A 14,553-nucleotide genomic window follows, 5' to 3' on the forward strand; every position below is an offset into this window, starting at 1 on the left:
ATGTTATTGATTTCTCCATTTGTATAAATAGAGAGTTGCCCAAAAAGACCAACACAAACAATTTTAACTTTAAAAGGGGTAAATTCTCTGAGATGAGGAGGCATGTGAAGAGGAAACTGAAAGAAAAGGGAAATAGGGTCAAAACCCTTGGGGAAGCTTGGAGGCTATTTAAACTACAATCCTAGAAGCTCAGATAAAATATATGCCACAAGTCAGGAAAGGCACACATAGGTATAGAAAAAGACCTGCATGGTTAACAAACTAATGGAAGCTGTAAAAGTAAGAAGGATTCCTTTAAGCAGTGGAAAGCTAGTCAAGTGAAGTTAATAAAAGAGAACACGGGCTGTGACAAATCAAATGCAAGTCTGTGATCAGGAGGCAAAAAGAGACTATGAGGAACATATTGCAAAAAAACATAAAGACCAACGATAAAAATTTCTTCAAATACATTAGAAGCAGGAAACCAGCCAGGGAGGCAGTGGGGTCCTTGGATGACCAACGAGTAAAAGGATTACTGAAGGAGGATAGGGAAATGGCTGAGAAGCTGAATGCATTTTTTTGCCTCCATCTTCACTGTGGAAGATGAGAAGTGTTTGCCCACTTCAGAACCGCTGATTTTGGAAGGGGTGTTGAAAGACCTGAGTCAGACTAAGATGACAAGAGAGGAGGTTCTACACCTGATAGACAAATTAAAAACTGATAAATCACCAGGCCCGGATGGCATACATCCAAAAGTTCTGAAAGAACTCAAAGGTGAACTTCTGGATCTCCTGACAAAAAGATGTAATCTTTCATTGAAATCTGCCTTCATTTCTGAGTACTGGAAGGTATCTAATGTCATACCCATCTTTAAAAAAGTTCCAGAGGCGATCTGGGAAATTACAGGCCGTCAGTCTGACTTCAATACCAAGGAAAGTTGGTGGAAACTGTTATCAAAGAAAGAATTAGTAGAATTAGTAGAATTAGCACATTGATGAGCACAAATTATTGAGGAAGACTCAGCATGGGTTCTGTAAGGGAAGATCTTGCCTCACTAACCTGTTACAGTTCATTGAGGGGGTGAACAAACATGTGGACAAAGGGGACCCAATAGATGTTCTTTACCTTGACTTCCAGAAAGCTTTTGATAAAGTTTTTCATCAAAAGCTCCTTAGTAAGCTCGAGTGTTATGGGGTAAAAGGACAAGTCCTCTTGTGGATAAAAAACTGGCTAATTAATAGGAAACAGAGAGTGAGTATAAATGGGTAATTTTCGGAGTGGAGGGCGGTAAGTAGTGGGGTGCCGCAGGGCTCAATACTGGGCCCGATGCTTTTTAACGTGTATATTAATTATTTGGAGCTGGGAGTAAGCAGTGAAATGGCTAAGTTTGCGGATGACACTAAATTGTTTAGGGTGGTGAGAACCAGAGAGGATTGTGAGGTACTCCAAAGGGATCTGTCGAGGCTGGGCGAGTGGGCGTCAAATTGGCAAATGAGGTTCAACATGGCCAAATGCAAACTAATGCACATTAGGGCCAAAAATTCTAACTATAAATACAAGTTAAAGGTGTGTGAACTGGCAGAGACTGACCAAGAAAGAGATCTTGGGGTCGTGGTAGATAACTCACTGAAAATGTCGTGACAGTGTGTGACTACAATAAAAAAAAACCAATGCCATGCTGGGAATTATTAGGAAGGGAACTGAAAAATCAGCCAGTATCTTAATGCCCCTGTATAAATCAATGGTGCAGCCTCATTTGAAGTACTGTGTACAATTCTGGTCACCACACCTCAAAAAAAATAATATAGCATTGGAAAAAGTCCAGAAAAGGGCAACTAGAATGATTAAAGGGTTGGAATGCTTTCAATATGAAGAAAGGTTAAGCTTGGGGCTCTTTAGCTTGGAGAAACGTTGACTGAGGGGTGACATGATAGAGGTTTACAAGATTATGCATGGGATAGAGAAGGCAGAGAAAGAAGTACTTTTCTCGCTATATGAGAACACGTGGACATTCAATGAAATTGCTGAGTAGTCGGGTTAGAACTGATAAAAGGAAGTATTTCTTCACCCAAAGGGTGATTAACATGTGGAATTCACTGCCACAGGAGGTGGTGGCAACTACAAGCATAGCCAGCTTCAAGAGGGATTGGATAAACATGGAGCAGAGGTCCATCAATGGCTATTAGCCACAGCATATTGTTTGAACTCTCTGTCTGGGGCAGTGATGCTCTGTATTCTTGGTGCTTGGGGGGCACAGTGGGAGGGCTTCTAGTAGTCCTGGCTCCACTGGTGAACCTCCTGATGGCGCCTAGGGGTTTTTTGGTCACTATGTGACAAAGAATGTTCAACTGCATGGGCCTTTGGCCTGATCCAACATGGGTTCTCTTATGTTCTTATATATATATATGAATATACAGCTATATGCTTTAAATTCACATTTATATCTTAAAGACAATTTGAAATAACACTTATTTCTATATAGTGATATTTACTGAATGGCTGATGAGCCATAGGTAACTCTTTGGCAGGACATCTGTGGGTCTTCTGAGCACTATTTCCCAATGTGACACCACCCCTATGCTCCAAGAAAGTGAGAATAGCCATTGCCCAGTGGTTCTTGTGGTTGGCAGGTAGTTGCTACCTTGAAACAGCTGCTGCTGGAGGATGGAAAAGTTACAAGCCCCATGTGAATGATGGAAGTAAAGGGCCCAGAAAATTATGTGGATGCGTGCAGTAAATGTTGCAGTTATGTATTTAATAGTTATCTTATATTGCTAATGGCTTAACTGTTTTAATTTCTTAATTTGTTTTAACTGTTTGATTGCTCTACTGATTACCTGTTTGATTGTTTTAGTGTTGGTTTTTAATTGTTTTTACCATGTTGGAATCCGCCCTGAGCCGACAATGGGAAAGGGCAGACTATAAATTTACAGAACTAGAATAAAATAAATAATAAATAATTGTTGTAAGTGCGTGTTTGGTGTGGTGGTGCATAGGGCTTATAGTAGACCTGTGGCTTTTTTGGTTTATGACTTCATATGTGGTTCTCTGCAAGCCTCTGTGTGAGTACCACTGTTCTAATATTGGGCGGTTACTATGCATGGTGTAGCAACCAATAGGAGATACTCATGGTTTGGTGGGGGCAATCAGTGAGCCTGGCCCAATGATGTCACTTCTGGCATAACCAGGAAGTGACATCATCATATTGGGATGAATGCTAGAGTGTCGTTTGGCATGATGATATCACTTCTGGATTGTGCTGGAAGCAATATCACCATGCTAGGGATATTGATCACATGGACCCCATTTCTACAGGCACTTTCTTCTGCTACACAGTTTGGTGTAGTGGTTAAGTGTGCGGACTCTTATCTGGGAGAACCAGGTTTGATTCCCCACTCCTCCACTTGCACCTGCTGGAATGGCCTTGGGTCAGCCATAGTTATCACAGAGGTTGTCCTTGAAAGGGCAGCTGCTGTGAGAGCCCTCTCCAGCCCCACCCACCTCACAGGGTGTTTGTTGTGGGGGAGGAAGGTAAAGGAGATTGTGAGCCGCTCTGAGACTCTTCGGAGTGGAGGGCGGGATATAAATCCAATATCTTCTTCTTCTTCTACCCAGTTGAGTGGCAGTGGAAAGATGGGAACCCTGTAGCAGAGTTTATATGTCATATGGCATCTATGGAAAAATGAATTGGAATGTGTCACCTAAAATTGAAATTCTAATGGATAATCCATTTCTTGTTTTTAAAAAGTTATGAATGTTAATTTGAGAAAAAATATACCAAAAGTCCAGAATTGTAGGTGCAACTTTAAGAATATTTTCTTGTATCTTGAAATGTCTTTCACAATAGAAACTGCTTCATAGTCAGCAGCACAGTAAAAGAGCACAGCCTAAAACACTGTCCTTACATATATAATTGGCTTTTTTAAAAAGCATGCTTACTGCCCCATCTGAGATGTTATCCATTGTAAATGGAAGGCCAACAACAATGAAAAAATCTACCACCCTGACCAGGTGGTTCCTGGGTTGGGTATTGACTGTGCCATCCCTCCCTTAGTTAAAGCCCAAGCTAAGCCTAATTTATTTGAAAAAAGAGTGATTTTCTGTCTTAGTGTACTAAGAGCTGTGGCTTGAGAAATGGTGTATAGTCTTAGTCCTGCATTGTCTGCTGCCATGAGACTGCCTAACTAGTAACTAACAGCAGTCTCCCCTCCATTCCAGGCCCCCAACAGAGGAACTGAGGGGCCAAAATTCAGGGGACCCAAGTAGGGTTGCCAGGACTACTTACCCAAAGGCAATACAAAGAACAAACACTGTGATATACAGGCTACAATGTTTAATAACTTTAGAAGTCATATAAATCTGTTGTATGTATTATATTATGAACTGTGATCCCATGTTGAAGTGGAAGTGAGCCTGCTGGGAGTGGGGAGGGGAGGGCGCCATTGCTGCTTGTGACACCTTCAGTACAGTGGTGTTACACGAAAGTGATGTCATCACCCCAGGCACGTTGCACGAAGACACTCTAGCATTTTGGCCAAAATGTCACCATAGAGTTTTGGTGCTAGAGCATTGCCATACAACGTACCTGGGGTGATAATGTCACTTTCACATGACGTCATCACATCAATGATGTCATTGCAGAATCAATGCCAATGATGTTGATGTGGTAGGGGGCTGTTTGGGGTGGGGCTTCCCCTGCTGACCAACTGCCTGGCGGCAGATTGGAGCCCCTAAAATCAGGAACCCCAACCCAGACCAATGGGTCTGACAACCCTAGGCCCAAGACAACTGGTGGGCCCGAGGCTGGTACCATGCTGAATTCTCAGAATGCATTTAAAAAAAAACTAAACTAAATTTTAATGAAGAAACCACTAGGCTACAAGAACTGTTCTGTTGTTTTCAGACTGTTCTGTTGTGCATTTGAACTTGAGTAACAATTGCAACACACGTTTGTTTGGAATATTTTTATTAGAAATTATATTACATTGCTAGTTATCATTATGCCTTTAGCATCTGTATCACAGTTGATTTTTTAAATTTTGTTTAACAACTGGTGACTATGGTTCCTCCAGTTATATCTTGCAAAGAGGCAGCGCTGTTAGTGTGATAGCAAACAAAATATTTTAAAATGTTTTCTTTTGTCTTTCCTACATTCATTTATCCCTACTTCTAGTTTCTAATCCCCTCATGCACAAAGTGGCTCACGCTATTCTCCTATCCTCCATTTTGTCCTAACAACAGCTCTGTGGGGCATGTTAGGTTTGCCAGATCCTAGTTCTGAGATTCCTAGTTTCCTTTTCTGATGAGTTATGCCTGCCACAGATAGATGGACATGTGGATCTTTTTCTTATTTTAGATGCATGGTAACTGCCACCCAAGTGATTGGTTTTGTTATTATATTTGCTTTGATCAGGGTCGTAGGGGGCCCAGATGGAATCTTTGTCGTCCTGCTCTAATCTGTGCCTTGAGAAATTCAAAGGTTGCCAAGGATCTAAGAATTCATTTCTCCAGAGTCAGTTTTTTTGTCTAGTCTCTGCATTGGCCATTTTACAGTACCCTGCCAACAAGTTGGAACATTATTTCTCCAGTGCTTCTCACCCTCCAGTGTTCATTTTGGTGGTCAGAAATTCCTCCTCTCAGTTCCACTGTCTGCCCCTATCATTTACTCTTGTAGAGAAGATTGCAGGCACACTTTAACATTTTGCCTGTCACTGGCAAAGTGTGTGTCTTTGGTAGACCACTTTTAGTCCTTGTGATGGGTTGATTCTTGTGGCTTCCCACATTCCACGGGAAGTGAATGTTCTCTGCCAGGAGGGAAGGATTTACCATCACAGTCATATAAACAGAATTTGGTTTTTGAACAATGTAAATCTGAGCTGATCTTAAAGAATTAGGCACATGCATAAAACATTACCATCTTAGGTTAAAAAACAGGATATTCCTATGTCCAGTTTCATAATTTTTAAGCAGGCAGAAGTCCTATTAAAGTTTTTTTTTGGGGGGGGGGTCACTGTGCAAAGGAATACAGGATGCAAATCTTTTTCCCTTTTTTCTTTCTTTCTACAGTTTCTGCAAATTACTGTGGCTTGTTTTTGATTAGTTATATTATACTATAAATGGGTCCAGATGTTTTAGTTATTCTGCAATTTGTTGAGTTTTGGTTTAAATCATTTGAAGGGCTTCCCCTCCCCTTGCAGTGATTGATTTCAAAGTTAGTTCTAGTTCCTTAAACCATTTCCCTCAGCTAAAGATATGGCAGTTCTAGAGGTCAGAGGCAAGATTGTTTAATTTAAAGTATAGTCTGGGAAGCTAATTGAATTTCAGTTTGATTACAACTAAAGAGATGAGATTGTCCTAGCAAAATGGTATCTAGCAGATTATTTGAAACAATTGAAAAAAGAGTCTTGCTTTGGAAGAAAGCTGGATCCAGCAGTATTTCCAGTACTATCTTTTTTCAGAAAGTAGCAGCAATCTGAATATATATATATCTATATATATATATTCATTCATAGCATAGCCATTTAATATATTTTTCTCTGCCTTTTGTATTGTAGAGATCTGTCCTATAATCAGCTGGAAGAACTGCCAGTTTTTACTGCTTGTGAAAAACTTCAGAAAATGTAAGATTTGATATATAAGCACATGGAACAGGATTTCCTATTCACTGTAGCAGAAGGGACAGCTTCATATATGGATTCTGGATTTTTTAAAGCCTGTATTTGAAATTTGATTAGGTCTGATGTCCTTCTATCAACCACAACATGTACTCTTCTTTTGAATCTTTAAAGGAATGTATGCTTCATCAGAGAACAGAGTCCCATATAACCTTAAAAGATGGGGGAGGGGCTGCTTCCTGGCATTTAGGAGTATTCCAATGGGATTTTCATAACATAGATGTCAAGTGAGGATTTGAGGCCTTTCTTCCAGATCATCATTCAGGATTTCTCCAAAACTCTTTTGCCCTTTTCCAACCATTTGCTTTTGTGTATGTGGCAGTATCTTAAGCTTTCATCTCTTCCTTCAGTATAAGGAGATGGGATCAGTAGGGTTTAAATTCAGCCTGAGAAAATTGAGACTACTTGTTCTAACATCTAACATCTTCTTCAGTAATTCTGAAAGAAGACCAACAACGACTGCAATTATAATTGCAATGAGTGCAATTATTTCACATTTTATTTATCTAGTTAGTGCATTTTTTTTCCTCTAAAGAGTTCAGGTCAGCGTACATAGTCTCCCCTGCTCCATTTTATCCTAACACCAATTCAGTTAGGGAAGTTAAGCTGAGAAAGAATGATTAGCACAAAGAGAAATAGAAGGTCATAGCAATAGATCATTATAACAGTTTAGTGATCTAGCAATGCCCGATGTGTTTTCAAAAGATGGAGAGGAAATGGCAGCTGTGGGAGACTGAGGCATGGAAAATGTGGAGAAAACTGCTGTGTGGATTCTCTTTGCCACTGTGAATGCCTTTGCATTTATATCATCAATCAGAGCTGTGTAGAAAATCACTTCTGTGCAGAAGCAGCCTCAGTAAATTTCACTGATTCTGGTCCAGCACTGTAACCATTTCATTTCATTTTATTCGATTTATATCCCGCCCTCCCCACTGAGGCGGCTCAGGGCGGCTCACAACATGAAATTCTAACAATAAGATTAATGAATATTAAAATACATTAAATAGTTTACAGCAGTTAAAACAAGAAAACGATCTATCAATGTGCTATCCTACAACCTTCCTTTGGGGTTTTTCAGGTACCGGTCAGTTATATGCCAACCAGAAGAGGACTGTCTTACAGGCCCTGCGGAACTGCCCAAGGTCCCGCAGGGCCCTCACCTCTTCCGGTAGCTAGTTCCACCAGCAAGGGGCTGTAATCGAAAAGGCCCTGTCCCCGGTTGACTTCAGACGGGCCTCCTTCAGCCCGGGGATTGTTAGTAGATTTTGAGAACCAGATCTAAGCACTCTCTGGGGAACATGTGTGCAGAGACAGTTCCTAAGGTAGGCAGGTCCTAGGCCATATAGAGCTTTAAAGGTAATAACCAGCACATTGTACCGAACCCGGTATATTATTGGCAGCCAATGCAGTCCCCAGAGCCCCGGCTGAATGTGCTCCCACCTGGGGAGCCCTAATAACAGCTGGGTGGCGGCATTCTGCACTAGCTGCAACTTCCGGGTTCGGCACAGGGGCAGCCCCATGTAGAGGGCGTTACAGTAGTCCAATCTCGAGGTGACCGTTGCATGGATCACTGTTGCCAGATTGTCGTGTTCCAGGAAAGGGGCCAGCTGCCTTGCCTGCCTAAGATGAAAGAATGGGACATAGCAGTGGCTGCTATTTGGGCCTCCATTATCAGGGCAGGCTCCAATAGTACCCCAAGCTCTTGACCCTCTGTGCCATTGTCAGTGGGACACCATCAAAGGCTGGTAGGGGAATTTCCCTTCCCGGACCACATCAACCCAAGCAAAGGACCTCTTGTCTTCGCTGGGTTTAGTTTCAATCTACTCAACCTGAGCCATCTAGCCATGGCTTGTAACGCCAGGTCCAAATTTTCTGGGACACAGTCAGGCCAGCTGTCCATGAGTAGATAGAGCTGGGTGTCATCAGCATATTGGTGACAACCCAACCCATACCTCCGGGCAATCTGGTCAAGGGGGCGCATATAGATGTTGAACAACATCAGGGAAAGCACCGCCTCCTGAGGCACCCTGCAGTCAAGCGTGTGCCTCCGGGACAGTTCACCCCCAATCGCCACCCTTTGTCCCCGACCATCGAGGAAAGAGGAAAGCCATTGTAAGGCCAGCCCCTGAATCCCCGCATCAGCGAGATGGCAAGTTAGCAACCGATGGTCAACCATATCGAACACTGCCAGTAGGTCTAACAACTTCAGTACTGCTGAGCCACCTCGGTCCAGATGCCACTGAAGGTCATTCACCAGAGCAACTGGCACTGTCTCCATCCCGTGACCCGGGCAAAAGCCGGACTGATGGGGATTGAGAACAGAAGTATCCTCCAGAAAACTCTGTAACTGCAAAGCCACTGCCCTCTCAATGAGTTTACCCAAAAAGGGTAAATTCGAGACCGGCAGATAGTGTGCCAATTCGGCCAGATCTAGCGTTGATTTTTTCAGGAGAGGGCCTGAAAAACTCAACCATCAGCCAGCATTCCTGCCCCCCTCATGCCAGAAAGGAAAACACTTCTGAATCTGGGGAACTTTCAGAGGCAATTTGTGATGTAGTATAAGGACAGGGAGGATCTGCTATTTGAAGAATAAAAAGCAAACAATCCCAGTAGCCCTGCCCAAACTATTGGACCCATCTGAAAAATTACTTTGCCACCAGCCTATGAAAAATGCTCTAAAGGCACCCTACACATACATAAAAATACAGAAGCACAGCAATAAAATAAAACATAAAGCATATAACAGCATACAATAAAACTAAAAGCCAAGGATGGCACTGCTTAAAGAACTTTGAGAATAGACCAGTCTGAAGTTTAAACTGGGATGCCAAAAACTGGAAACTACTCAAAATTTATGAGGAGGAGAATTCTAAAGTCTACGGTTTGTGCTAACAAAGCCCTTTTGTGGGTTCCGGCTGGACACATCTGTGCAAGTGACAGCTCCCACAGGGAGCCTCATCAAACGATCTCAGAATTGGGGCAGCAACACATGGGTGGAGGTAGTCCATCTCTCATTGGATTCTAGTCAGGATTTAAAATTCTGGAAATGTTACTTTACATACAGCCATTTTTACCATTACAGTGACTTGCACCACAATGACATCTACAAAATCGAAGCAGGCACATTCCAGCAGCTGGTTGCCCTGCGTTCTCTGTGAGTACTGCCATAAGAGCTGTTCACCTTGATGTTTAGAAACATAGACGCTCACATTCCTTTCTTGTTCCTGCTCCTACATATTTTGTTTTCAATTTTTCCCCTTTGATCATTCAAACAACAATGTAATGGAACCTGTAAAAGGTAAGAAGGACTCCTTTAAGCAGTGGAAAGCTAGTCCAAGTGAGATTAATAAAAGGGAACACAGGCTGTGGCAAATCAAATGCAAGACTGTGATCAGGCAGGCAAAAAGGGACTATGAGGAGCATATTGCAAAAAACATAAAGACCAACAATAAAAATTTCTTCAAATATATTAGAAGCAGGAAACCAGCCAGGGAGGCAGTGGGGCCCTTGGATGACCAAGGGGTAAAAGGATTACTGAAAGAGGATAGGGAAATGGCTGAGAAGCTGAATGCATTTTTTGCCTCCGTCTTCACTGTGGAAAATGAGAAGTGTTTGCCCGCTCCAGAAACACTAATTTCGGAAGGGGTGTTTAAAGACCTGAGTCACATTGAGTTGACAAGAGAGGAGGTCCTACAATTGATTGACGAATTAAAAACTAATAAGTCACCACGTCTGGATGGCATACATCCAAGAGTTCTGAAAGAACTCAAAGTGGAACCTGTGGATCTCCTGATAAAAATATGTAATCTTTCATTGAAATCTGCCTCCGTTCCTGAGGACTGGAAGGTAGCAAATGTCACCCCCATCTTTAAAAAGGGTTCCAGAGGAGATCCGGGAAATTACAGGCCAGTCAGTCTGACTTCAATACTGGGAAAATTGGTGAGTTGGAGAGTGAATATAAATGCACAGTCTTCACAGTGGAGGATGGTAAGCAGTGGGGTGCCGCAGAGCTCAGTACTGGGTTTCATGCTCTTTAACCTGTTCATTAATGATTTGGAGTTGGGAGTAAGCAGTGAAGTGGCCAAGTTTGCAGATGACACTAAAGTGTTCGGGGTGGTGAGAACCAGAGAGGATGGTGAGGCACTCCAAAGGGATCTGTTGAGGCTGGGTGAGTGGCTGTCAACGTGGCAGATGAGGTTCAATGTGGCCAAGTGCAAAGTAATGCACATTGGGGCCAAGAATCCCAGCTACAAATACAAGTTGAAGGGGTGTGAACTGGCAGAGACTGACCAAAAGAGAGATCTTGGGGTCATGGTAGATAACTCACTGAAAATGTCAAGACAGTGTGCGATTGCAATAAAAAAGGCCAACGCCATGCTGGGAATTATTAGGAAGGGAATTGAAAACAAATCAGCCAGTATCATAATGCCGATGTATAAATCAATGGTGCGGTCTCATTTGGCATACTGAGTACAATTCTGGTCACCGCACCTCAAAAAGGATATTATAGCATTGGAAAAAGTCCAGAAAATGGCAACTAGAATGATTAAAGTTTTGGAACACTTTCCCTATGAAGAAAGGTTAAAACGCTTGGGCTCTTTAGCTTGGAGAAACGTCGACCGCGGGATAGAGGTTTACAAGATTATGCATGGGATGGAGAAAGTAGAGAAAGAAGTACTTTTCTCCCTTTCTCACAATACAAGAACTCGTGAGCATTCAATGAAATTGCTGAGCCGTCAGGTTAAAACAGATAAAAGGAAGTACTTCTTCACCCAAAGGGTGATTAACATGTGGAATTCACTGCCACAGGAGGTGGTGGCAGCTACAAGCATAGCCAGCTTCAAGAGGGGATTGGATAAAAATATGGAGCAGAGGTCCATCAGTGGCTGTTAGCCACAGTGTGTGTGCATATGTGTGTGTGTGTGTGTGTGTGTGTGTGTGTGTATATTGGCCACTGTGTGACACAGAGTATTGGATGGGCCATTGGCCAGATCCAACATGGCTTCTCTTATGTTGTTATTCAGTTCATTGGGTTGGATTTGCCAAAGCAAAACAAACTTTCTGATGTTGAGAATTTCCAGCAGTGAATTCACACAGCCATGAACAAAAACCCAGTTGAAATAGTTTCTGCCTGTAAACATTTCTTTTAAGAAACCAAACAAAACATTTTATTGCTTTTACACCACAATCCAACTGTTGAATAGAAAATCAGAATGGCTTTTACATAGCTAACAGTTTGATGAAAAGGGACAGACAATATAAATGTTCCCAAATAGGAAATCACAGTGAATGTAACAGGAATAATGTCTGAATAAAGTATTTTAGAAACTGTTCAAATCATTATTGTATATTATGTTTTAATATATATTAAATATTTAAAATATATATTAAATATTTAATATATACTATATTGCATACATTTAGCAGAAAAATATTGCCACAAAGTGCATATATTGAGGATGGGAGAGAAAGAGATTTGTGAAAATTGGAGCAAAAAATGGTGAACAAGAAGATGGAGGGAGAGTGTGATGGCTGAGAAGGAGATGCTTGTGTGAGATAGAAAGATTGTGCAAGTTTGCTAATGCGGTTGTCATCTACTGGAAGAAGGGCTTTTTCAGTGACTACTTCTGGAACCAGTTTCCCAAGGACATTCGTGCCCTGTGGGATCAGTTAAAGTTTCATAGGACATGGAAGTCTGCCTTATTTTTTACACCGTTTCATTAACTAAGAGAATGCGTGAGCTGCCTGTTCATCCAAATTTATGATCATAGAGTTGGAAGGGGCCACCAGGGTCATCAAGTCCAACCCCCTGCACAATGCAAAAACTGCACAAATACCTCCTTCCCTCCCCACACACACACATACATACCCAGTTCTCAGAAGATGGCAAAAACCTCCAGGATCCCTTGCCAAACTGATCTCAAGAAAAATTGCTGACTGACCCCGAAGTGTCAATCAGCATTTACCTAGGCGTGTAAGAAAGGGTCACAAGAACTAAGCACTGATGCAGAAATGATGGTTGCCCTGTTCTCTGTGATGAACTAGTTGAGTTTTAATTATAATTTATTTTGTTGTATTTGTTTATTTATTTTATTTGGTTAATTTATATTCCGCCCTTTCCCATGTGGGCTCAGGGCGGATCGCAGTCATAATAAAACAGTTAAAATACAACCATAATTTAATAATATACGAGTAAAAACATAACTCAAAAATATACACAGGTGAGCAGGCATGTATTTCAGGTGAAAAAATATGACATTCCAGCTTGTTATAGTTTTCTAGCCCATTGTAGAGGAGGGCAATAGATGGTATAGACAGTGGAATGAGAGGACGTTCACTTGCCTCAACCGAAACAGCTCTGTCTTGCAGGCCCTTCAAAACAGAAGCAAATCTGGTAGGGCCTGAATCTCCACAGGGAGCTGATTCCACCACGCCAGGGCTGAAAAAGCCCTGGGCCTGGTCGAGGCAAGCCAGATGTCCCTTGGGCCGGGGATGGCCAGTAGGAGTTGGTTGGCCGATCGCAGCAATCTTTGGGGCTCGTTATTGCTTTTATTTCCTGTTTTACTTTTTAATTCTGTTTTTTGTATGTTGTGAACTGCCCAGATTCCTCTGTTGAGGGATAGTGCAGGTTCTAAATCAAATAAATAAATGTCTGGTCAGAGGGAGGACATTCAGATTTACCAAACTAAGTATCAACTGCAATACTCTATTTATTTATTTATTTATTTATTTATCAGATTTATATCCCGCCGTCCCCTGACAGGGCAGCTAACAACAGTTTAAAACATTAGCAATTTACAAACATATTAAAATTAGATACATAAAAACATTTCCATACATATTAAAAATCCGAGATGGCAAGCTTCTGACTTCCATTATATTAATTCAATGAGATTGTCGATGCTGAAGGTCTAATGCAGTCTAGTGACTGAATACACTTCTCTCTCTTTATGGTTGCATTTAAAGTTGGTTTATGATAGGCAAGCACCCATCTTATTAGACATGCTTGCATACTTCCTGCCTCCTTGCCTCATTAGTAGAACATAGTTAAAAGAGTTCTGGTTTCAAAATTCTAGAGTCAAACTCCACTTGACTGTGAAGTATGAACAGGCAGCTTGGATGTTGATTCAAGGTTTGCAAAGACAGCCTTCAGTTGCATTTTGTGCATGAAGGGAACAGAAGTACAGAGTGCATGAGACTGTCAAACAATCCAGGTGCAGGCCCATCATAAGTAAACAGAGATTTGTTGTGATGTCTAAATGCAGCCTTTACAACAGGTGAAGCTTATTTTTTTTCTTACATTTAAAAGAGTCTAAGCAAATCTGTTACTAAGCATGTATCATTTTCATCCTTTTTCTGTAGCAATTTGGCTTGGAACAAAATATCGACCATTCATGCTAATGCATTCTCCTCTTTACAGTCCCTAATTAAACTGTAAGTACACGCTTATTTCTCTTTCTTTAATGTTCAATAGAAGCCCATCTTTATCCTCCAAATATTCAGGGCTTTTTTTGAGCAGGAACACACAGGAACGCAGTTCCGGCTGGATAGGTGTAAAGGGGTGCAGCCTAATATGCAAATGAGTTTTTGCTGGGCTTTGTCTACAAAAAAGCCCTGTGCACATCAATGGTAGCATCAGGGTGTGTGGCCTAATATGCAAATGAGTTCCTGATGGACTTTTTCTGCAAAAAAAGCCCTGCAAATATTCATTGGTGAGATTCCATTAAAGGGAAGAGTAAAACAAATGAGGATAATTTAAAGATAAATGATATGCAAAATCAGAAAATTTCATGGTTCAAGTAGCAGTCTTATCGTTCTGCACTGAAGTTGATTTCAGTTAGTGCTATTGCAGAATCCATAAATAGGACAAGGCAAGGATAAAGCAGGAAACTGTGTTCTG

At 41.6% G+C, this 14,553-nt stretch overlaps 1 protein-coding gene across 2 annotated transcripts in view; it reads left to right on the plus strand.

Annotated features, from left to right (window-relative positions):
- Window positions 1-14,553, plus strand: part of LGR5 (leucine rich repeat containing G protein-coupled receptor 5) — a 147,603-nt gene that overhangs the window by 122,070 nt on the left and 10,980 nt on the right. The window contains exons 12-14 of one of the 2 annotated variants that reach the window (XM_060245082.1): window positions 6,534-6,599; window positions 9,736-9,807; window positions 14,016-14,087. In XM_060245082.1, coding sequence (XP_060101065.1) covers window positions 6,534-6,599; window positions 9,736-9,807; window positions 14,016-14,087 — 210 coding nt within the window. The remainder of the gene's footprint in view (window positions 1-6,533; window positions 6,600-9,735; window positions 9,808-14,015; window positions 14,088-14,553) is intronic. The other variant, XM_060245083.1, reaches the window with a different exon arrangement.

The sequence above is a fragment of the Heteronotia binoei genome, chromosome 8 (assembly GCF_032191835.1).
Source record: "Heteronotia binoei isolate CCM8104 ecotype False Entrance Well chromosome 8, APGP_CSIRO_Hbin_v1, whole genome shotgun sequence".
NCBI lineage: Eukaryota > Metazoa > Chordata > Lepidosauria > Squamata > Gekkonidae > Heteronotia > Heteronotia binoei.